This window comes from Canis aureus, chromosome 1 (genome assembly GCF_053574225.1).
Source record: "Canis aureus isolate CA01 chromosome 1, VMU_Caureus_v.1.0, whole genome shotgun sequence".
Classification (NCBI taxonomy): Eukaryota; Metazoa; Chordata; class Mammalia; order Carnivora; family Canidae; genus Canis; species Canis aureus.
In genome coordinates, this window is record NC_135611.1 from 22,906,964 (window position 1) to 22,933,302 (window position 26,339).

At 38.1% G+C, this 26,339-nt stretch overlaps 1 protein-coding gene across 3 annotated transcripts in view; it reads right to left on the reverse strand.

Moving 5' to 3' along the window:
• The window catches only part of DCC (DCC netrin 1 receptor), a 1,086,625-nt gene that overhangs the window by 694,966 nt on the left and 365,320 nt on the right, over positions 1–26,339 (reverse strand). For all 3 annotated transcript variants that reach the window (XM_077892657.1, XM_077892647.1, XM_077892640.1), the window contains exon 2: positions 9,362–9,682. In XM_077892657.1, the coding sequence (XP_077748783.1) occupies positions 9,362–9,682 (321 nt within the window). The remainder of the gene's footprint in view (positions 1–9,361; positions 9,683–26,339) is intronic.

A 26,339-nucleotide genomic window follows, 5' to 3' on the forward strand; every position in this document is an offset into this window, starting at 1 on the left:
GACCCCGGAAGCAATGCTTGCATCAAAGAAATACTAATTTTTTATGTCATGTTCCAGCCTTTGGAGATGAATTCTCCTTGAGAGAGGGGCCACAAAAATCCAATCCAATAAAATCAACCAGCACTGAAACATAGTTAAAACTATATATAGCTTTATTAATCTTTAACACACTTTCTTAAATAGACTCCTAGTTGGTGAAATGCTCTAAGTGAAATTTCAGCAAATGAAGTCTCATGAGCAGCCCTTCTTAAGGGTTACGATGAAAATGATTTCTTTGGGATCCCTGGGTGGCGCAGCGGTTTGGCGCCTGCCTTTGGACCAGGGCGCGATCCTGGAGACCCGGGATCGAATCCCACGTCGGGCTCCCGGTGCATGGAGCCTGCTTCTCCCTCTGCCTGTGTCTCTGCCTCTCTCTCTCTCACACTGCGTGCCTATCATTACTACTCAATTTAAAATAAAATTATTAAAAAAAAAAAAAAGAAAATGATTTCTTTTTGCGTAAAATACAATTTTTAACACTGTGCCTAATAGAACAACAAAAGTAGAGGGGCTAGCTGTAAATGAAATAGGTTTTATGGCCATGGTGTTCATCAACGGATTTAAGACACGGAAACTTAGATAGGAAGAGCCACCTAAATGGCAAGGTGTGTATATTGTCTCTAAGGTGTGTGTTTATGTCTAAATATCTCTGGATGACCTAGGTTAGAATATAGATAGTGTAAACCTAATTGTTTGTTTAAAGACCATAAGGGAAAACATGCAGATAATACAATACAGATTCTCTCTCTCACACCCGCATGTCCCCCACCACCACTGGTATTTATCGAACTATTTACATGCAATTGCTCTAACCCCTGCTCACTAGATTCGCAATTAGTCATACCACCCCCAGGCTTCACTGTTCTAAGGAAATTAAAATCCTTATTCTGGGTTCTTGAACCCCACTTCAGCGTAGAGGAGGTTTCTCTGCAGCACCAACAATCCTCTGGACGCCAACTGGGTATTCATTTGGACAATTCAACTCAATTCTGACGTCTATCTATCTGCAGACAGAGGGGATTCCACAGGTTGGGGGTCCTACGGCCCCCCTCTTCCCACTTCAGAGGGTAGTCACAAACCCAGGTAGTCTTCACCTGTGTATCTGACCCACTAGCCGTGAGTTCCAACTACCTCCTCCTCAGGTTAGATCAATTTACTGGAGCAGCTCACAGAGCTCAGAGGAATATTTTACCTACTAGATCACTGGCTTAGTCCAAGGGTATGACTCCGAGACAGCCAGAAGGAACAGAAGGACAAAGTGTGGGGAAAGGGTACAGAACTTCCACGCCCTTCCCAGGCGCCACTCCCTCAACATCTATGCACTTGCGCCAACTGGGAAACTCTTGGAACCTTCTGTGGATTTTTATGGAGGCTTCCACACGTAGGCACAACCGATTAAATCATCGACAATTAGCTATTGATTCAACCCGACCTCAAGCCCCTTTCCCCTCCTAGGAGACCAAGGGAGTGGGCTTGAAAGTTCAAACCCTCTACTCACAGGACTGCTTCTTCTGCTACCCAGGCCCCATCCAAGAGTAGGATCCCATATATATATGTATTACATTATTTATTACTTGCATATGTACGCACGCGTATGCCCAGTGTATTGTGAAATGAGATGATAGATTTAGGACCTACCCTGCTTACTTATTTGCTATTAAAAATATCTATCGTTGTTGTTTTGTTTTTGTTCTATGCTAAACTCAGGATTCAAGTTCCCAAACAAGTTATTTGCTGCATCAGGAACACACGGCTCCTTCATGTACTCCAGTGGCTTCCCATTCACTAGAAATCAACATTTCTGATTTATTCTAATTCTCACATTTACTGAATAATAGGCTTTTCCACAATAATTTGTGTAATGGCCAATGGATTAGACGGCTTATTAGAGAATACAAATAGATTTTAACTATAAAATTAGACTATTAAAACAATAATTTCTTAAAGGGAGATGAGTAAGTGCTTTCACTAACAGTACTTTCATCTACATCCTAACAGGAAAAGTTTAAAATGATTTAGGGACTACACACACTGAGCGTTTCTATGATTCCTTTTAACTGATGTAGTTTCTAGAACATCCCCTAATTTAAAATGTTCCCTTATTTTGTAGAAAAACTTTGTATCTAACATAAATATCTCAATTCAAAGGTCTTTATGTAACATTACATTTAAATAATAAATTTTAGGGCAGCCCTGGTGGCTCAGCGGTTTAGCACTGCCTTCAGCCCAGGGCCTGATCCTGAAGACACGGGATCAAGGCCCATGTCAGGCTCCCTGCATGGAGCCTGCTTCTCCCTCTGCCTGTGTCTCTGCCTCTCTCTCTCTCTCTCTCTCTCTCTCTCTCTGTCTCTCATGAATAAACAAAATCTTAAAATAAATAAATAAATAAATAAATAAATAAATAAATAAATAAATAATAAATTTTAACATGGACATTAAAAAAATTAATAGGAAAAAAATGAGTACCAGTGATAGGTTCATAAACATAAAAATGCTTTATTAAATTTATTATCAGTCATAATTTCATCAGAAATTTACAATGATGCCACCTAAACTATCTACTTACTCTGATTTAGGGCTTTGTTAGCCTGACATTTGTCAAAAAAAAAAAAAAAAATCAAGCTTTTGTACTACAAAAGGGTCTTCTAGAATGCAAAAGAGTTTTCTGTTACTATCACTGAGTTATTTAAAATATTGCTCATTGCTCCTTCATTTTTATTATACTACCAGCAAAAATCACACTGAAGCTAGCTTAAGGTTTGAATTAAAAAGAAAAAAAAGTACTCTTAATATAATGATTTTTAGAATGAATAATTAGCTATCTCCATTGTCACATGAATTAGAATTCATAACAAAGAAAAGGAAATGAAAGGTAGGAAGATTTTTAAAATTTATTTTGTTGATGTTTCTACTATAAAAAGCCCTGTCAAGTTCTCTTTTGTAATTTTTATAATGTAGAAGATGTCTTTCCACTGTGCATATTTCTCAGGAATATATTTCTGTTTTACTTTTATTGCAGAGTTAATTGACTTAGGAAGGAGACAACTAAAAACCTATTCTTTAAAATGCAATTATTTAAGTCGAGGGTGGGGAGTATATGGGTAAGGAGGCATTGGGGCAATGTTGGTGATTATCTCAGTTTTATTTAGCAATAAAATCTAAAAAAAAATATAAGATTAGCACATACACAATAATTATAGCACCACATTTCTTCCATATATATATATATTTCTCTCTCTCTCTCTCTCTCCCTCTTTCTCTCTCTCTCTCATGTTTTAACCACAAAACAATAGGAACATTTAGCTAACTGGAGATAATTAAGACCATTAAGAATTATGGAGTCTGAACAATTTATTTTCCTACTTATTGTTTGCAAATAAATACCATCCCTATTGGTTTAAAATAAAAAAAGCTCTTTTCTATAACTGCACCTTCCCAAAACAGAATTCTGAGAGTATTCAAGAGCCTTGGGATACATTTTCCAAACTGCTTGACCAGATGAACTTGACCTTCTAGGCAAGATTCTTATATTTGTTCCTGTAGAGAAAAAGAATATGAACATTTTTTCTTGCTGTTTCCTTTATATAACGTTTGAGTGACCTCAGGCGATGTAGTTCATTCTCCCTTCTCTTAAGACAAGTTCCTTTTTCTGTTTCCTTTTAAGCAAAAAACGTAAAGGTCAGATTATCATTTCACAAAATGCTCCATTCAGCTGAGGCGACTCTAGCTTCTCTCACCATAATATGCTTTCACTAATTATTTCATAACTCATTTAAATGGGAGGCATTCTGGAAAGGAATTCACTGCAACAACTCCTCAAGTAACTAATTATTTTTTTTTAACACAGGGGAATTTTAATTATAATGCCTGTGTTATTTAAAAGCAGTGTGTGACAATTTGCATCTTGAAACATCTATTGTAATAGGGAAGAAAAAAAAAATGCTCCTGAATGAAATAACAATTCATGTAAAGGCAATTTAGTTGCCCTTTTATTTCCTTGATTTTCAAGAAACGGAAAGAAAAAAAAAAATGCAAACTGAGCCTGAATTATAAAACCACTTACAAAGATTAAAAGAGAAAAAAAAATCTTGCCCCTATAAAGAGTATATATAACCTTATTTTTATAGTTACATGTTCTCTATATTTTAGGAGAGATTTATCATGTGTCATCATTTAATGGATAGCTGTGGTAGCAAAATCTATCATTTTAGAAGAAAACAGCCAAATCATACTGCTTTCTTCTAGGGAGTTGATATTTTCAAGGGACTAAAAGGATAAATAAAATCTATTATTATTATTACAATAGTGACTATTGCTTTCCATTAGTTTATATTTTGGAGAGTTTTATTGGTTAAAAATAAAGGGCTACGTAGGAACCTATTCACAGTGTCCTTACATCTAGTCCCTAGATTGGTGATTATCTAGATTGAGCAGCAAAGTGATAAGGGAATAAGTATGTGCCATCGTTAGAGAAGGTGGGTTCCATCGTCTGCTTGTAGAAAGTCACTATCTTTTTTTTTCTTTTTTTTTCCAGTTTGTTCTCTATTAATTTGGGTATCTGTATCGCAGAGCCTTTTTGAGCATTATGAGCTACTGCATATACATATACTGTTCAAAGAGGAAAATCTCACACAGAAGTCAGCGGTTTTAACAGTCAAGATGTAAATATTTATAAATTAACAAAAGAAGAATTTACCTGGACGTAAATGCCCTATAATGTATCTTGCATTCAGTGTCCCTCTACTTGAGGAGGGGGGGCTGATCCCACTGCATCCCCAAGAGTGTAAATACAAGTGAGGTAGCACTTGGGTTCCAATTGTGATGCTCATAGCCCTGCAGAGGAAGTGGGTGGCCAAGAGCCGGGTGGTTGGGTGGGTGTGTTGGGTGGCGGTGGCGGGTGTGCAGTGGTGGTGTCACTGAAAATAAACAAGACGGTCCTTTGGCGATTACTCAGAGCAGCTCCTTAATAGCGTCTTACACGCTGTTTGGACGCTCCTCTCCCCCAGGGGAGGGGGGTTATGTTAAACTCTCAGTCTAGACCAACTGACCCCTGTCAACTCAGCTTCAGTGAATCTTTTTCAGTTGGAAGGACACCAAGCAGGCTCTGTTGAGAAGACTGCCCAGCATCTTTTTCTGAAATGAGAACAGCCGTTGCATGATCTAGAACTCCTGGTCTGACCAGGACAAATTATATTGGCTTCACGGACAGAACACTAGATCAAGTTGTGAAAAATGGATCTCACAGTCAAACAGATTTGGGCACAACTTGCCAACAAACTGCATAGATTCAACTTTTTAAAAACTCAATTCAGGCTTGCCAGTTTGTGCTTGTAGATTGCGAAAGCAGATATCTGATCCAAGTTGACAATATTTATAGCTCAGGATTTGTAGTCTATATTTTTTCCTCTCCCAACCCCTCCACAAATGTTCTGTATCATCACAAGGAATAATCAAAGTTGTCATTTCCTAATAATATTGATTGTAATAATGTCACAATATCCATTTTTAGGTCTATTTGTACTACCACTGCTGCCAGCGAATAAGAATCTACTGCGTACCATGGTTTTACAGGCTAAATGTTATTTAAAAGCCAGCACAGTCTTAGGAGGTAGGTTATTATTATGTCGATTCTACAGAAGAGAATCCAGAGGCTCAGACAGCTGGCAACATCTGGAGTTGGGAAAATGTGTTTGACCAGATGCAAGGTCATCTTGATGTTTATGGGTTATGGAAGGAATGAGGACGGGGCACATGTTTTTTTTTTTTTTTTTTTTTTTTTTTTTTTTTTTTTTAAGTAGCATATGGATATCCCAGCACAGTCCACCTTCTAAATCTAAGACCCTATGGGCTCAAGAGAAACTTTTGGCCCCTCCCCTAACTATACAGAGTAATCTAAATCGGAGGTCTTTCCCACAACGAGGGTTATTAACTAAAATAAATTTTATTGGGAAATCATTGCCATCCATATAGCAAACCCCTAATAACAAACTTTTGTTCTTCTTACTCTGTGAAGTGCATTCCTTTCCTCTGAAATCCCAGGCCCCTACCCCTATTCCTTAGTTCCGAAATGACATACAGACCTGATTTTGTCTGAGTGTCTTTGGAATCTCCACGTCTGTGTGGATACCCTGTATGCATACTATTAAATTCTATTTTCTCTTGTTCATCTGTTCTATGTCAATTGGATTCTTAGTCCAGCTGGATGGACCCTGGACAGGGACAGGAATTCTTATTTCCCAACAATGGAAACCTCTCCATATGTGGCATAAAGCTCCATGTATTCACTGGCAAAACAAATATCTAAGGAATAACCACTAAACATGCCCCACACTCTGACGGGCAGAGGGTGGAGAAGGGAAGGATAAGTTTTGCAGATAAAGTCTGACTCTGCTTCTCTCTTTAAAGTCTCAGTCTAGAGGGTTAAACAGAAGTATCCATGGCAGAGAAATACTGCTCTACTTTAGAGTAGAGCTAATTGGATACAGACAAAATTCCCCAGTTTCAGCCGGGACAGGCCAAGCTGCTTTCCAATGGAGTAACAGCCCTTACCGACAGAATTTGCTTTTATCAGAAATGCCAATAGTCAGTAGTAGCTGGTTACACCAAGAACTTTTGTTGTTGTTGTTGTTTTGTTGTTTTTAAGAGAGAGAGAAAGAAGTAGGAGGGCAGAAGAGGAGGTGGAGAGGGAATCTTAAGCAGATCACGCCCAGCACCCAGGGCTCCATCTCACAACCCCGAGATCGTGACCTTAGCCGAAATTAAGAGTTGGAAGCTTAACTGACAGAGCCACCCGGGCACCCCACACTGAGACTTTTAATAAGATGTTGGATGGGATGGTAGCCCTTGGCTTATCTTTTCTACTCCCCTTCCCACTTCAGCTAAGTTTGCACTTAGGTTTAAGAGTTTGAAGAGCATGTGAGAAGTTGCTAGAAAATAGGATTTATGGTGCATGGCAAGATCACTGCATGAAATGCTCTGATTGATTAAAGATAGATTTCATTTGCCACATTTCTTTTTCTCAAAAGACACTTCAAGAAAGCAAAAGTGGAAGAGGGGCATTACTATTTTAAATGGACTCTACATTGTACCTGAGGGTACCAAACAGGTTTTTTTGTTTTTGTTTTTTGTTTTTGTCTTTTGTTTTTTCACTCAAGCAAAGCTGTTACCTTTTAGTGGTGACTGGTTTACTGACTGCTAATGCTTTAAAAATGAGATTAAATCAGGCCCATGGTCTTTATTACAAGGAAGATATATGCCCCTTGTGCATTCCAGTGGGTTGGCAATCTTAACCTCGAAAGACATAACATTGATGTATGCTGTGTTGCCAAACAGCATGGTGAGTGTTTAAAATGCTGTGAACAGCCTTATTGCCTCGAAATGATACAATCTAATATTAGACTGTAACTCAGTGACTGAATCTGCCAACCCATCCTTCTATAGAACAGGAAAGTTGAAGCCACTCCGTTTTAATATCTCCCAGGGAAGGGATCATTCTTCATTCCACCATTGAAACAAAGCACGTAAAAGTGAATCTAGATTGCAGGAAAACTGAAACCACGTCGAATCGGGCCATTTTCATTAACGGCACATATGCATCTGCCTTTCAGAAGAGGGTGTCGAAATGCCAGCCTCTTTCATTCACATCGGCAGGACTATCCAAGCAGCGTGGGCAACTGATGGGTGGGATCTGAGAGCCCAGAAATTCTTAAGCTAGAGAAAATAGAATTGCACCCTTTCTACTTCATTTGAATAATCTGGAAAAGCAGATTTTACCTTGATCCTCAGTACTTATTCTACTTCTTCTTTTTAATCAATCATAATTCACATAGACTTTCAGTTCTTTCTACCCTTTATGCTCATCAATCAAATGCCTGACGCCCATCATTCAAAGGACCTAGGGCACTGATAGCCTTAGTTTGCAGGATTGGAATGCCACCTCCCATGTTTCTGGAGTAAAGGGGACTTTCTGCAACCATCCTTCAGTATGTTGTCATTGCTAGAGGAGGCAGGGTGCCACCAGGTGGGTTGACCAACTTTCCTAGTTTTGGTTGAGACTGAGGGGTTAGAGCATTGCACTTTCAAATGCTAAAACCAAGTCAGTCCTGGTTAAAACAGGATGGTTGGCCACTGTATCTCTAGGTAAGAACCCAGCCCACCAAGACGTCCTTGGTCAGGCACAGTCTGGTTGGTGCATTTTCACTGGGTTTCTGAACTGACTGCATGGCAATAAAATCTAATTTTTTATACTGGCACCTGACAAGAACAACTTTTGTAGATTTTAACTTCTGCAGGCCCTCAGTAGAAGAATGTGTGCTGGAGAGGTGGTCCCGTCCAACTGTCTTAGTACATGTTATTGCTGAAAAGGAGTCTTCATTCTCACCAGTATTTTAGATTTTAGACTAAATGGGCCCTGGGAAAAGAAGCCCTTATCAGATGGTTGCCCTCTTAGTTTAATTTTGTACTGAGAGCTAAAGATTACGTTTGGAAGTAGCCCTTAAAACCTGTTTACCCATTTGAAAGCCTAAACTTATTTCAGGTTGGATCCATTTGCCTTGCATTGTATCCCATACCAAAGGGTTTTCTTTGTTTTTGTTTTATAAAGCCCATTTTAAGCTAAGTCATTACAGAAAGGAGTAAAATTCTGAGTCTTCTCTTTACATATCCAACATTTCAAGGACTCCCCCCAAAATAATAATAACAATAATTATTAGCTACCCTCTAACCAAATCAAGTGGAGCAGAAGGAATAATATCCATGGATTCCAGAACATCTTGTACTATTTTTTAGGGTCTACACCACTTAAAAATATTCAGATGGAAAGGAAAAAATGCTCATCTTATTAGTTAATTCATAAGTCAAGATATTACCAAGCATATGTGGATGCACTAATGCAAATTTTTATTTCCTTTTTGGAAATCTATATGTTGCATTTCAAATCATTATAATTAAAGTAAAACTCACTGCTCTGAAGGCAAAAAAAAAAAAAGTTCTGCAAAATTTCAACACTAGTGATTCTGTGAAATGGAATTAATTGGGGAATCATTTTTCTAATATTTTTCTACTAATGAAGAGTACCCCCCCGACACAAGCAGTACATCAACTTGAGACAATCTTTGTTTCTAAAAATCCCATAATGCTGTGTCAGTTGTTGAGATCCTTTTACTGTTTTCCAAGCAATTAAGGATAAAGTCAGTCAAAACCATGAGGGAATATGCATAAATCTTTTTTACATTGTTCCCTTATCTTAAGAATGTATACTGTTTCTGCAAAGATGATTTTCTTATCCACCAAAAAGGAATAACAAGAGAAAGAATCCACTTACCCGCTACTGCAACTTTTGCTGTCCGACTAATAATTGACCCAGAATCTCCTAAAGATGCCTCACATTGGTAGAGTCCCTCATCTGGCTTATGGTGCCTGGAGTGAAGTATGTTTTGTATCAACAGAGAGCCATTTGGAAGTTGCTGCTTCCTTTCATCCATCCCCAAGGCCAGGTGGACTCCATCTTTCTTCCACTTGATGACGGGGACTCCTCGGTCAGACTCAGCAGAGCAGTTCAGGAGGACGTTTCCTCCCCGCATGGTGACAGCATCAGAAGGCTCGGACAGGAAGTGCAGTGATGTGAAAGGCTTAATCTGGAAACCTGCAACAAGGAAACACAGGGAAATAAATACGTTCACTTATTCAAAGAGATCACGGGCTTTATCCCCTTGCCTCTTCTTTACAAAACTTTTTCAAAAAAGCTGCGGTCCTTGAAAAATATTCAAGAATAAATGATATTGTATTAAAGGAAGAAAAGAAGTGCCCAACTGAGCTAACCAAATTAATGAAATGATTGACCCAAAAACAAATAATATGAGAAATTAAAAATTCATACAAATTTAGGCACGGCCATCACCACTTATAAGTCAATGTTTAAAACGATAGAAAAGACTAATATTTTCCAAATAAAATTAAGATATTTATTTATTTATTTATTTATTTATTTATTTATTTATTATTTTTATTTTTATTTTTTATTTAAACTAAGATATTTTAAAGTAACAATGGTTGGGTGCCAGGATGGCTCAGCAGTTAAGCGTCTGCCTTCGGCCCAGGGCATGATCCTGGGGTCCCAGGATCCAGTCCCATATAGGGCTCCCTTCAGGGAGCCTACTTCTCCCTCTGCCTGTGTCTCTGCTTCTCTCTGTGTATCTCTCATGAATAAATAAATAAAACCTTAAAAAAACCCAAAGTAACCATGGTTAGTAGTAGAGCAGTAGTAGTAGTACCTCTAAGATTTCGGGGGGTGGGGTTTCTATCTCTGCATTTTGATTATAGCATCCATATTTTTTTTAAGAAAATCTACTGAGACGTGGTGTTTCAACATCATCATCATCATCAACAACAACGACATCAACTCTGAACACTGTGGGGAAAGTTATTTAGAACAAAGCTCTGAAGAATTTTAAAATAGGTAAGAAATGCCACTAGCAGAAGTGAGTCAAAAATGCTACTACCTAAAATCACAAATCCCTGAAGTGTCTTAATTTCCATCTGAATGTTGCTCATGAGCAAGGAAATTTAAGTGAATATTATATTCTACCTGGTCTTTTTTTTTTCTCCCTATAAACATAAATGAACATAAGAAATCGACAGAAGGAAGAGAAAGTCATTTAAGGATCCTGAGAGGGGGAGACAAGTATAGTTAAAGTATATCACACCCAGGGCTCACAACATAGCATTTAGCAGAATGTTTCGTTGTTGAATCATAGGATTTGACAAGGTTTTGGAAGTCACTGGGGTAACCCTTTGCCAAACAGGTGTATGCCTAAGTCATTCAATTCGAATTACTTTTAATTTCATTTTTAACCATCTCTGGAGCTAAGGATTCTAAACACTTCTTGGTATCTTGTTTTTAATATTTAATTATTCTTAGAGGATGACTGAATTTTCTTGCTCCTATTTCATCTCATATTTTTTCCTGAATTGCTTCGTGTGAAAATGCAGAGGAAATGGAGATTTCTTTTTAAGACCCTTTTACTCTTCTGTAGTATTTAATTTCTTTAAAAATGCCCCCTGAATTATATTTTAGCCTCATGTATTTCAGGATAACGACCTTAATTTCATTAACTTCCTTAGTTTTCCTGTAATGGAAACAGTTGGGGTGTGTGTGTGTGTGTGTGTGTGTGTGTGTGTACTTTGTGTAAGTTTTGTCTAGTTTTCTCTCATTTAAAAAGCCGGCATCTAAATTGCTTATCATCAATATTCTCATAAAGGATTGATCCATACTAGTTCCAATGGACAGAATCTTTCTTAACTTTGTATATAGGTGGAGATAAAAGCCGGACAGTTTCTCACTATTCCCCTGTAATGTTACCTGTCATGCCCACCTTTGCTAAGCCTTCTATTTGAAGCCTGTTACTTTTGCCTTTGTGTTGAACTTTGCCCAGTGAACTGCATCATTTATTGTCATACACTCATTTCATCTAATGAAATGAAAGAAATGTTTTCTTTCACCCAAAGAAAGCAGCTAGAATTTTGCTCAAGTTAATAGAAATTGTAAAATAGCAGTAAGGATTTTAGTCTACCATAAGTGATATTGGTAAAAATCTCAAAAGATACAGACTGGCTCCCTCACTGCCTACTAAGCTCCTCCTCCCTCCAAATCATTTTGGTGTAGCCCACTTACTCACTACTGCCCATGCTTCTAGTGGGAAGTATATCAAATTGGAAGTCTGGATATTTAGCTCTTGGTCCTGGCTTTATTACTTAAAGACCCATGACTCAAGCAAGCCTTTCAAGGCCTCAGAATCTCAGTCCCTTCACCTGTGAAGTGAGAGCATTGAACTAAACAATCTCAAAAATGAACATCTAGTTTGGAAACTTTCAGAACCAGTATGGGTTGAAGGCATCCATCAAGCGCATTCTGCTTTGGCTTACTGAGAGGCAGACTGATGTTGCCATAAATGTCTCCCCCACATCTCTGTGATATCCTCCTTTACAAGAAAAGAAACACGGGTCAGTGAACACCGAGCTTGAGATACCAAGGATGGGAAAGCAGAGAGACGTGCCAATGTCCTTGAATGTCAGGATATTTCACTAGAGTAACACCTGCAATTTCCATACAAGTGGCATTAATAAGGTAGAAATAAATTTAGAATTCAAGACCAGGCAACTATATTAGGAGGCATTTATTGCTTTTTGGTTCTTCCTGGGGCCTATATTTTAAACAACAATTTCATGTTGAACACCTTATTTATGTCACAGAACACATAATACGTTGAATGCAGCTGTTTATGACAGCATGTTAATGAGTATATGTGCCCATTATCACAAATAAATAATCCACTTAATCTGAAAGAAGGAGTTTATGACAGTTTTCAGGGCTGTGAATACATAATTTAGGAAAGTTAAATAAAGATTAACTTTTCCTCAAACGACTACCCTTGCGTTTTGCTGGCAATTTGAGCTTCTGTACGCTTTATAACGATTATATTTTTAATACATTGCTGTGGAATACAGGTATGTCACTGCCTTAAATAGCTTGCATTAATTACTTAGTTTTTTTTATAAAAGATAGACTCAAGCCAATAGGATCTGTTGAGAAGTAATAGATATGTCTCCAATGTTCTCCTTTTCAAAGTTCCAGTCTATGTCGGCATAAACTGTTTGCACTCCCTTGGGAGCTATTTTGCACAGGCTTAAGAAATGCCCCACTAACACAGCACCCTGACTTCAATTTTGGTTGCCCCTCTCTCTTAGAGTACTAGGCCCTCCTGGAGGGGCTTTGCCCATCAGTACATCATATTTTAAGATGAAATAATTTTTATCCAATTTTTTTTTAAGATTTTATTTATTTATTCATGAGAGACACACAGAGAGAGAGAGGCAGAGACATAGGCAGAGGGAGAAGCAGGCTCCATGCAGGGAGCCCGAACAAGACTCGATCCCAGGAGGCTGGGATCATGACCTGAGTCAAAGGCAGATGGTCAACCACTGAGCCACCCAGGCCCCTATCCAATTGCTTCATCCAAGAATCCCTATCTGAAATCAACTACACTGACTTAATGTTTGAACAGAGAAAGATAGGTGGAACTGAAGAAGGCAAAGAAGTAGAAATCACTGTTGGAGCCTGTAGCTCAAAAAGTTGTGGCTGGAATTTGGGCAGGCATTATTTGATGGGGGACTGCCAGCCTGGGAAATGAGTGAAAGAAATACTTAGAAAGCAACAGAAGAATGTTTTTGAAGAGTCAACATGGAACTACCTACTTTACAATTTTACAGAGGATTTTTGCATTAGAATGACGATCCTAGGGATTTCATCCAGAAGAAAATCAAGTGGAGAAGTTTTTGTTTTGGTTTGGTTTTATTTTTAAGATGCCACCGGTCATTCTGTTGAACCTTTCTTTAAATAGTGACAATTCTCAATCTTGCTTCATAAAAGAAGTGATCTTTTGGCCTGCTGTAAGATCACATAATTAATAATATTTTGGAGAAATACATTTGATAGTACCTAAAAACCATCCACTAAGAAATCTCAGTGGTTGAGTCTGATGGCAGAGTTCATGATTAGAATGAACAAGTCTCCAGGCCTCTTCTCCCTCCAAATGTTGGCTTGGGAAGATTGCTAGATCATCTCTGGGTAGGATTTAGGCATAGAGCCTTAAATGCATTTAACCACTTGATCTTTTCTTATCTGTGTCAGTCTGAGAAAAAGTAATAAAGTGTCACATTGTTCCTGGACATTATTCTTTATTTTCATCTTCTTCTGAAAGATTGTATTGTATTTTATAAGCACATAATAATATAGCAAATCCTTCAATGTTTTTCCAATACAGATATAGAGGAGGGCTTGAGTGGTGACCCAAAGGAGAAATACTGGCATTTATTTGCTTTGGTTTTGTCAGACATAAGTAAGAATCAGAAATAGCACTGCCAGGAATATTCTAAGTTTATATTAATTGAGTACGTAGAGATAGAAAAAAAAATCTGTATTGTGTTTTAGAGACTCATCAAAATAATCAAATAGTAAAAATCTTTCTGTTAGCATAAGTTCCTTTGTGCCTGCCCTCCTTCTCATATTCTTGTTAAATTCAAAGACCATTCAGTCACAGCAGCAGACTAACTTAGAATGGGTTTTTAAAAATATGACATTTTATCTACAATATCAAACATTGGTAAGTGTGAAAAATAATTCCTCATGGAGTCAGACATTCCTTTCCAAGTCCAAAATGTAAAAGTGTCTGGTTAAAGCAATAAAAGCTAAAAAAAAAAAAAAAATGAAATTTATGAAGAGTAGCATAAAAATAAAAAGAAGATCCTGAAAAGATTTTAAGATTAGAAAATGTCATACAAGTCCCCATAGAATGTGTGATGCATAATTTTATCTGTTTCAAGTTACAAAACTTTCACTTTGGGATGCATGGAGATTCAGATGATCCCCAAATTCTTGTAATCAACCCAGAAAACTCTGCCATCGTTATCTCTTCTTAAAAATATATGCTACTGCATCTGCTTCTCATGTGTTAAGGAAATAGATCTCCACTGAAGGAAAGTAAAATCGTTCTATGAATGATAGAATATGATCTCTTTTTCATACATCAAACACCAATTACAGGTAAAATTATAACTCTGGACTTCAGCCCTAGCAAAAGTTTATAATGCTTGTGAGACTTTGGTTTGGGATGGAGATTTTAAGAAGCAAAACAAAGCAAAACGTAAGAATTAAAAGAACCCCTAACTATATATGGGCTTTACTGGGTTTGGGATATCAGAATATAAATTCTAAAACCATGATTCTCAAACCACAGTTCCCAGACAAGCAATAGCAATACTGGAAATTTGTTAGAAAGGTCTGATCTCAGGCCCCAACCCTAGACCTACCTAATCAGTAACTTTGGGGATGGAGTCATTAGCTCCATATTCATGAAATCTTGACCACCACTTCTCGGAAGCATCTGGTGGCCAGGCCTAGGGCTTAGGGGTCCTTGTATTCTTTGTACTGCCCTGTTATAAATTTCCAAATTTGGGAGCTTGTGTAGTTTGGGTCAACTATTTTTGTAAGTAGGGAGATGAAATTATGGGGATGATCCAAGAGGGCAAATAACTGAACATCTTCTCAACACATATTTTATTGATACGGTCAGTACATTTCTTTTTGAAAGGTTAAGGAAAAGTGAAGACAGGACCAAGGAAGAGGTCTATTGTTGACAATACCTCATCTTTCCACTTTGTAACCAGCAATGTGTCGGGACCCCAAATGGCTGTATTCCATTAAACCAAATTTAAATTCCAGTCAATTGAACAATTAGAACGTTCCTTGGAATATCCTTGGTTCTTCATACACGGAACTGTCAAAAGATTTCTTTTGATGAACTACAATCCTCTCTCAAAAGAAGTTTGGTACGTATAGTATTCCTTATCAGACTGCACTTCTTTCATTACATTTTCTCCCCATGGTGTAATTGTAGCCTTTTAAAACGCTGGAACTCTAGACACTTGCTTGGCTGATCTATCCCTCATTTCAAGTTTAATATCTAGACGGGCAAAACTGTAATTGCACTCACTCTGCTGTAGCCTGGAGGGTGTACTCTACGTGCTCCATTCTAATGCAAGACTTTAACGTTAGCCAGTCTAGGGCAAGACCGTGCATCGCACCAAAGGACCAGAACCAATGACCACTGGGGTTTCTGTGACCCCTGGGGTTTCGGTGCTTTTTTTTCTACTTTGGTAAGAGACAGGGTGAACAGAATTGTCCAAAGATGTGGTTGTGTCTTTAAAAAGATTGTTTACATTCCAGTCTTTGCGAGAGACTAGCGTATTTTGAAGCTGTTTAACTTCAAGACAATTTTTTATCACTAACACATGGAAATTAGAAGTGAATTAGATTTCTTGAAATTTATTCCTTAATTTAAATAATGCAAAGGAAGACTTACCAGGAAGAAATACAGGTACGTTTTACTAGGGGGATTTATTAAGAATCATTAAAATATAGGGAAGCTATGGATGAAAATTTAAATTAAAAATTTTAAAGGACACTTCAAGTTCCTCCCTCATTAGAGTTGCCAGATTTAGCAAGTAAAAATCAAAGGTATCAGTCCTATTTGAATTTCGGGTAAGCAAAAAGTAAGGTTCTCATATAAATATGTCCTAAACACTTCTATTAAATAAATACCGCATAGGGCATACTTACACTAAAACATTTGTTGCGTACCCAAAATTTACATTTAACCGGGCATCCTGTATTTTCTATCATATCCCATGTGAATTCCCTTCCTTCAAATCATGGCAACAGTAAAATAGTTTATGAATTCTCCTACTCCGCTCAGTTCTCACGTATCTGAAGAGAAGAGTGATCTCTTGGACAGCTACCCTGATTGAGTCACAGAAGCCATTTTAGCGTCAGGACGTTTGCAGACCTAGTCTACCACCACCACATGTCCATGTAGAAAGGTTGTTGAACCCAATTTGTTCTTGACATAGTGATTCTTCTTTTCTCTTCCCTTTACAAGACAGGGAGCAACATTCAGAAATATAAATACAGGATGTGAAGTTCAAGAAGCAACTGTCCCAGCAGAAATTGCTTAGTGAGCCCATACAGAGGCTCCACATCAGACATGCGGAGCACATGGCACCTTCTACAAGGCTGAGGAAGCCTTGCTAAGATCTGAGGTTTTCATAGGTTGAGAAGTGTGTGCCCCAGGCAACTGTCTGAGTGTCCTCTGGCTAAATCCAATAGTAAAGAAAAAATGATAAGGGCCAAGATAGAGTGGGAGAGGAGCTTCCTCATCTTTTTGCTGCTTTAAGAGCTAAATCTCTAAACCACAGCTTGATGTTGCTGTAGGATACTGGGCAAATTGTAATTTTTTTTTTTTTTTTTTCCTCTCAGCTCAACAGGTTACACAGTCTGACATCTAGGTTATCATTCCCTAGGCCTCATGCAAAATTAACATTTAAAAGAGAAACTTTGATGTGCTGGTTAAGCTGCCCTGGGTTTGAACCTTTAACCCTCTTCATTTTGGTTAAATGTAAGCTGGCTTTCTCCTCCCCTTGTGTTTTTCCTCAGTGTTTTTCAAAGTAGAGGGATGGATGGCTCTTCCCTCAAGGCTCATCATGAAGGCACAACTGTCAACATGAATAATAAGAAAGATTATTCAGAGCATTTACCAAAAGTACCAGTTAATGGGTACCCAGCACATAGGAATATCTCCATCTGGCTGACAGTGAAGAGTGGGCAAGCTTTGAAGATGCCATTAATTATAAGGGGATGAACTGTTTTTTAATAAGTTATTTATATTTACTACACACAAATAAGAAGATACAGACACAAAGCTAAATATAATAATCGCCTATAATCCTATTCATCTGGTGAAAGCCACTGTTAAAGTTTATGTCCATTTCCTTCCAAGACAGGATTGATTTTTTGATTCATGGTAATTTGCTTTATTACTCACACAGTTGTAATAATATTTGAGAGAAAAAGAGAGAGACAGAAGGAGAGAGAGAACACTCACCTATAAGCATGTGCACACCCTCTGGTCTCTCTTTCTTATGAGGCTTCTAATCTCATCGCAGGATTTCCACCCCCATGACATCATATAAACCCAATTACCTTGTCAAAGGCTCCACATTTCTCAATACACACTGGGGATTGGGGCTTCAACATATGAATTTTGGGGAAACACAAACATTCCATCCATAACAGACATAGGGAAGGTATCTAGGGGAAGAACTCTGTAAGGAGAGTCAAGGGCAAGCGCTAAGGTCCTGAGGTGGGAGAGTGACTGGGCTTTCCCAGGAACAGTAGAGAGAATACAGGGCAAGAGTGATAACCCTGAGGGAGAAGGAGAGTTCAAGATTAGGTGGAGAGGATGGTGGCAGGTGTATAGGACCTTGTAGGCGAACAAAGGAGGGTTGAACTCTGACAACGATGGAAACCTAGTGGAGTGTTCTGGCCAAAAAGTAAAAAGTCTAACTTATATTCTAAAGCTATAGCTCTCAATAAGGAAAGATTTTACCCCCAAGGAGACATTTGGTAAATGTTGGAAGACATTTTTAGCTGTCACAACTGGAAAGATATTACTGGCATCTAGTAGGGAGAGGCCAGGGACACTGATACACAGGCTGCAGTGCACAGGATAGCCCTTCACAGGAGAGAAGTCTCCAGTCCCAAATGTCACTATGTTAAGGATGAGAAATCCTACAGTAAAAGGTCACCCCAGTTGCTGTGTTGAGAACAGTGGTCGTTAGAAGAAGCCAGGAAACCAGTCAGCAAGTTACTTCTATCATCCAGGTGAGCAATGATGGGACTTAGAGGGAAGCCCTGCAGTGGAAGTGGTAAGAAATGGTCAGATTCAGGATCCATACTGAAGGTCGAGCCCTGAGGTTGTGGAGGGATTAAATGTAGGTTGTTAAAAAAAAAAAAAAAAAAAAGGAGAAGAAGAAGAGTCGCAGATGACCCTAAGGAGATCAATAGAGCAATTTATGTAATTTATATGCAAAAAAAAGGCATACTATCTGTCTTGAAAGAAAGCTCAGCACAAGGGGTCAGGAGACCTGAGCTCTTTGTCTAATACTGTAATCACGAATCATGGACCACACTACTGGGAATCAGCATACTCGCCCACAGAACAAGGACAGGACGTTGGACTAGCTAACTTCTAGGTGTCTTCAGCTTTAATATTAAATAGTCTATGAGTTCATACCTGTTAACTTTGTCAGTTACAAAAAAAAATTTACCCTGAAATTTAGGAGGAAAATTGTTATATGAAGAGATTTGCTATAATCGCCCTGTGATCAGTTTATCACAGTCTTCTATGAGTCTTCTATGAGTCCACAAAGAGGTGCAGTTACTGAAGGTGTCAAGAGACCAACAGCCACCCACCTCATTATCCATAAAATAGAGGGAGAGTCTAATCTTTTCCCTTGAAGATAAAAGACTGCAGAGGTCACTCTGCCAACAAAGCACAGCAGCTTTATTATGATTCATGAGAAATGAAGTATTCATCTTATGGAAACTGCTGTTACAAATATAAAGGATTAATTCCATAAAGGTCTGACAGGTCCCGAGAAAACCTTAAAAATTCAGCAAACTTCATGGTTGACATTGTGCTATGAAGTCTGATGTGGGGACCCATATTGATAAAACATTTATGTTATAATGAGTCCCATTTTCTCAAAATGGAGGTCAAACAGTGGTTTTCATTAAAATGCTGTCATTCATTTTGTTGTGATGTTTACTGTATCTTGTCTCAGCAGAAAAGTGATATTTTCCTGCTTAGTCCATGAATGACATCAAGAATGAAAACTTATAATGATAAGAGGTATATCAGCTTTGGAACTGAGAGCCAATGAGCTTTAAATCAGGTCAGTATTTATTAAACACTGTATGTTATTAACTGGTGATTTAAGTTTAATGGGAGATGACTTGGAGAGCAAGGATGAAGTCCCTTTAGAAGATGAGAACCATGGGATGCCTGGGTGGCTCAGTGGTTGGGCATCTGCCTTTGGCTCAGGGTGTGACCTCACAGTCCCGGGATTGAGTCCTATATCGGCTCCTTGCTTGGAGCCTGCTTCTCCCTCTGCCTGTGTCTCTGAGCCTCTCTCTCTGTGTGTTTCTCATGAATAAGTAAATATAATCTTTAAGAAGAAAAAAAAAAAAAAGAAGAAGAAGAAGAGGATGAGAACCACAAGGGGATCTCCGAGCCCTAAATATGCAACATATGCATGATCTACATGAACTTCACAACTGAAGAACTATTTATGTGTCTCTCTCTTAATGGAAGATGAAGAAACAAATGTGTTTCTTACCTAAAAAAGAGCTTATTGCCCAAATGAATTAGCTGCTGTTTTTCCCTGAAATGTTCTAATTAGAGCCTTCCCTAGAATCCAGTGGTTATTACCTTGGACCTGCCATACTGCCAGAAGGGGGCCAGTGTTGCCGCTTCTCTATGCCTGCACAATGGTTCAGGGTTGAACATGGGGGCTGAGGAATGATTGACACTTCCATATCAATATCTCCAAAAATGCACCATTCAAATGAATAAAATCGAGTTGATACTTGAATGTCTAGAACATGATCATTGGATAGAATCTTGAAAATTCTCTACACTGAACCTTTCATACATTCTTTGCTGGCCAAGCCTGACTACCGATACCAAACAAAGCATAGGACAAAGCCTTGTCTAGGAGCAATATCCATTACAAGTGGCTCTCAGTTCACATGATTTCCAATATGGTGTGTCTTCCAATAGTTCCCTAGAACTAACTATAAATCTTAAGCCAATTACATAATAAACATTAATTCTCATCAGGTTCCCATTTTACAATGGAAAAGCTAGATACAGGCCTGTGCAGGAATGGGGAGTCTCACGGACAGCAGTGACAGTTCCAGCTCTGGAAGAGAGAGTGCTTTATTCTACTTCCCTTGAGGCTCTACTCTTTCTATCACACGTATTCATAAGAATGGCTTATTCTACTGAAAACTTCAACGGAGCAGATTTAAATTGTATTTGTTTATCTCACACAACCCTTAGTAGTCTTTACCTAGCTCAGAGGTAGTTAGTAATAATTATCGAATACACTTGTACAAACAAAACCATGAAAAATGTAGGTAAATTCCTTAAATCAGTGAAAGAAAATCATAACGTACATGACCTAATTCTCCTAAGCTGGCGGAGCACTATGGAGATTACTTGATATCAATAGAACCAAAATCAATATCCATACTGATAACATTTCCCTGCATATTTGGAAACTCTTTCTGTCAAGAGCCAGATGGTAAATGTTTTTCAGCTTCCTAGGCCAAGAGGCAACCCTGAGATTATTATATAGATACTTATATCATCATTTAAAAGGTAACCATTTAAAAACATGTAAGCTATTATTAAACAAACTTACGAACAAAAACAAACAAACAAAAAAAAACAAAAACAAGCAGAGAGCCAAGTCCAGTCCTGTCTTGGGCTGTAGCCTTTGATCTCTGTTCTGGGAAGACCATTCTGCTGATTCACTTCCCCAGGATTCAAGCCTGGAGCTGCCACCTTGTGCTAAACTCACTACTTTCAGCACTGCATTCCTCTTGGCAATCTTGGCAATGGATTTACCATTTACGAGAGCTTTAACAAGAATATCTATGTGGTCTATAGGCTGTGCACACAGATGAACCTTTCCATCATAGCCATTCATTCATTCATACATATTATTAAACATCTATTAAATGCCTGTGTAGCTCCCCAGCTACCGTGTTCCTTTTAAGAGCCCTCCAGTTTAGGGCCACAGACCCTTTCCAGATCTATACATCTCCTCTCTTCTTGTCCCTCCCCTTGCTGTCTCTGTAGACTGGCCTAATGTCCCTGCGACCTGCTGTATCTATTCCAAAGACTTAGCAGACAGAATTGAGGAATTCTGTGGAAAATATATTTTTATAATTGCTGATGGTATGTAAAACACATGCTATTATCATGTCATCGTTTACTAAAAAGCCTTAGAGGAAGGCAAAACAGCCTTGTTAACTTTTTTCATCTTGCATGAATAAGTATTCAAGGTAAAGGGAAAAGCCATTTTTCTTTGTTTCCTTATTGTAATTAAGGCAGTAGAGTCTAGGCCACTGCCCCAGGAAAGCTGAGTTTTTTATTGGCTTTAAAAAGGCTACAACGTTTCAGTTATACTTGATGAATAGATCCTGGAAATCTACTGTACATCACAGTGCCTACAGTTAGCAGTGTTGTGTTGTATACCTAAGCATTTGCTAAGATATCATATCTTATGCTAAGGGTTTTTTATCACAAAAAAATAAAAGAAAAAAGAAGGTGACAGGAAATTTTTGGAGGTGACAGATATGTTTATGGCATTGATGGTGGGGATGGCTTCATGGGCTTATGCTTATCTCCAAACTCATCTAAGATGTATTAAACATGCATAGCGTTTTTGTATATCAAGCATGCCTCAGGGAAGTGGATTCAAAAATTATAAAAGATGTCTAGGTAATTCAGAGCTAGGGAACTGTCATGGTGTCACCAGCAGCACCTTGTGGGTTCCTGTGGTTGTTTAACCACTTTGTACCATTTTTGGATAAGCTTCTATCCAGTGTATTTATCTTATCTGACCTTTAACAAATTTCTTTCATATTGTCACTCATTAAAAACAAACAAACAAACAAACAAACAAACAGCATAAGAATCAAAGCAATGATTGTGTATGCCACCACTTAGAAACAGTAAAACCCTAAAAAGTATCTAAATGATAAGCAGCAGGTTCCCTGGAATGATAGAAACTGTAATTCTATTAAAGAGACCAAGTGTTATCATAAAACACTCAGAAGTAAATTGATATAAAACTCTCAGCTGACAAGCAGAACTGGGAGCAGAGAATAGGCCGAGTTTACAGAGTGCAGCACACTGGTCTCCAGCTGAAATGTGGACTCCCCCATAATTCATCAGCTGTAGACACTTTCGCCCCAATACCCATAATCCCAGACACACACATCTGCTTTCTTTTTTATTCAGCCCCATGTACGGGGCTCTGTCCTAATGTCTTAAGCTCTTTTATCCTCACATTACCTCCAGATCAGAAGAGCCAGGGACTTCATAGATGTCACTGGAATATAACATCTCTTTGTTATGTAACATCTTGATTTGTATGCTCTATGCCAAGACTACAATTTTATTTATTTTTCAAAAGATATTATTTATTTATTATAAAGAGAGAGAGCACATGAAAAGTAGGAAGAAGCAGATTCTCTGCTGAGCAGGGAGCCTGACAATGCCTGCTGGATCCCAGGACTCTGAGATCATGACCTGAACCAAGGCAGATGCTTTAACCAACAGAGCCACCCAGGCGCCACAAGACTGAAATTTTGAAAGTCATAATTATTATACATGTTAAATCATATCGCCAAACATGTTACTATCTTTTTAACATAATTAAATAAATGAAATCTCTCTTACCATTCCAATATTTTTTTTTCTCTCTCTCTCCCTAAAAAATATATATGAAAAATATGTCCTTGGGGTACCTGGTGGCTCAGTGGTTGAGCACCTGCCTTCAGCTCAGGTCGTGATCCTGGAATCGAGTCCCACATGGGGCTCCCGGCATGGAGCCTACTTCTCCCTCTGCCTGTGTCTCTACGTCTGTCTCTGTGTCTCTCATGAATAAATAAATAAAATCTTAAAAAAGAGAGAAAAATATGTCCGTGCTATTGTGCATCCAAGGGATTGCGTAATACAGAGATGAAAAGAACTAATAGCAATCAAGGTCACTTATATATAGCCAGATCCATTTTCTTGTGAGTAGGGTTGGTCTGAGAGTTGGGCTGGACTTATTCACTGCTTTTAATCATGGGTTAGTGTTGCATTAAGACGTGTTGAAGGTTTGCACTGTGGCTTAGGAATATTGTATTCTTTGTCTGCTTATTTTTTTCTTATGGTTCTAGTAACTTACCTAGAATTTACATGGCAGCCTCATTTGATCCTGTTGATCAGGAACAGATTGTTAACTTTATTTTGCATGTAGGGGGAAAACAAGGCTCAAGAGGTTAACTGTCTTGACCAAAGTCATATGTCTCAGAAAAATCTAGCTTTTTGTCTTGATTCTATCTACGAATCATTCTCTCTGCTTTTTATCAAAGCCCTTTCTTTTCTCAAACTACATAAAAGTAGAATACATAGCCAAAGACGGACAAACCAGCTCAGAGGCACGTGGTATTAATTGAAATAATTGATACAGACTGTGCCTACACTACTGTGATTTCAGAAAATCCCTCAAATAGAATTGAAGCACTTTTGGACATACGACTATGTAATCTGGGAAGAAGGATTAGGTCAATGGTTCTGTGGTATAAAATGCCTTCTGAAACTATAGCTTTTGTCACCCAGTTCAGTCCTAGAAGGATGAGCCTAGGTTAACACAGCAAGCATTTGTAGGAGAAGCACAAGAGTCTGGGTTTGCCTGGGAAGGGATGGATGCGGGTGGTGGGGAACGAAGCTGAAGCAGTAATACCAAATTAGAAAGCCTTCGTCTGTTTTCTCTTTGAGGTTGTCCCAGAACCACAAAAAAGCCTGGACTTGTCCCACATAACTAAATCAATGGAAAACCAAAGCATTTAAACATTACAAATTATTAATTACTAATATCAGACTTCTCAAATTTTGATTTTGTCCATACAATTTTTGTTGATCTACCACATATATTAACACCTGATTTACTACCCTCAAAGTCAAGAACTACACCAAAACTTTTGTTTAAATCCTCTCTCCCATTTGTGTTTAGCACTGATGAACACATTAAAAAAAAAAAAAAAAGGCACTGAATGATGCTGTTTTCAGGGAAGAAGACTCTCTTACTACCTTTGACATGAACCAAAGGGTAACGAGAAAAATGAGTGAGCATTTTGAGCTTCCTTTACTAATTACTTTCCACTAGGCCTAAACTGTAGTTCATTGGCTGCAGGATGCAACTATGGTCCCTCACTTATAAGCAAGCAGCACCCATAAAGCTCATAACCAGGTCCACATATTAAAAGAATTTATGGATGCCCACCTGGGCATCTCCAAAATATACAGTAACACAGTTGGTAAAGATTTTAAAAGTAGCTTTTAAATGGGACTGATGTTGAACATCAGTGTAATAATCATTTCACCATCAATGTAAACTACAGTAAAATCTAACCAAAAAATGTATACGGTATGAGGAGAGAGTACTTATGACGCTATGCATTTCGCTCTTGGCTAATTTCAAGCTAAATCACTGGTGCAATGACTAGGAAAATCACATAAGATACTTTTGAGACTGAAAGGGGACTCAGTTTATAATTACTCCAGGACAAAATGTATACATGAAATTGTTCTAAGCAATTTGTGATGTATGGTCTTCAACCTATCACCATTTTAAAGACGATGCAGATGTTCATTCTGGCACTCTTTCTCAAAATCTGTATTTTTGTCTGATAGTGAGAAATCCTGTCAGGCTCTAGAAGCATTCAGAATTAATTATATTGAAAATATAGTATATATACTTCTATTTCTGCAATGCATAATATGCTGTCATGCTTTGGAGTTTTAGATAAATTTGGAATTAAAGAGAATTATTGCCTCATTCTCCTCTAAGTGGTTTTTACTCATTAATGGAAACTTCTTGGGGGAAAAAAGAAAGAAACAAAGAAACAAACAAACAAACAAACTTCTTGGAGTGGGTGTGAAAGGCCATGATGTATTGGAATACCTCCTGGTGTTAACTGGAAAGGGGTGGCTCTAGGCTCATCAAACTGGCATGTAGCTGGAAATAAACTGAAATCAAATGACTAAAAATGTGTTAAGTCTCAGTGAAGAGGACAGCAAACCAAAAGGTATCATACTTCCCCATTGGTCTACAAAGAAACTGTGAAAAATGACAGATGAGTCATGGCAAAAGGAACTCTGGCCCCTTAGACACTGTTAACTCCACTGGCTTTGACCATAAAGAATAAAGCAGAATGAAGCATGAAAGTGGGGATCATAGGGGAGAGCCCTGCTCCATCACATTCAATGACTCACAGCTCTATGCCTTTTTGCTTAATAGTTGTGGGTCGATGCTTTGACAAGGATAAATATGCTTAGAAAACCTTTCTAGTCAATGCTGACATCAACAACTAATAGTTTAACAGGACTGTAGCTAAAGCAGGGTAAATTTGGAAAAGATTGAGTTGGTAGTTTTGGTTACGTTAATTATTCGTTCGTATAAACAATACTTTTTAAAAATTTTACATAGCATGAATGGAACTTCAATTGACTACATCAGGACAGTGTACAAAGTAACTACTACATAATATAGACACTAATCATGTTTTTGAAACTTATCCTTTGTGGGTGGGAAGAACAAAGAAACTAATACTGAAACCCATCACATGATTTAATTTTCAACTACTCAATGAAATTATTGTTATGCTGATTAAGAAGAGGAGAAAACTGAGACTGAGTGTATGACAAATGCCAGTTTGTCCAATGGATGAAGCTGAATGTGAAATAACGTCTTTGACTCCAAACTCCGTTTCTCATCGTCAGATTGGTTTCTCTAGGAGGTTCTATTTCTCTCCTGTTTCTCAGGAATTTTGTTTTTAATTTTTTTTTTCTTTTCCTTTCTGTAACAGGCCAGATAATCAATACTTTTGGCTTTGTAGAGCAACTATTTAACTCTACCATTGTAGCAGGAAAGCCACCATGGAGTATGAAAAGAAATGGCACAGATTCCCACCCTACTTCCTGTTCCAAAGTAATCATCAGAAATGAAAGCAAACAAACTAAACAAAATAAATGAAATTATTCAACACTTTAATATTTAAGTAT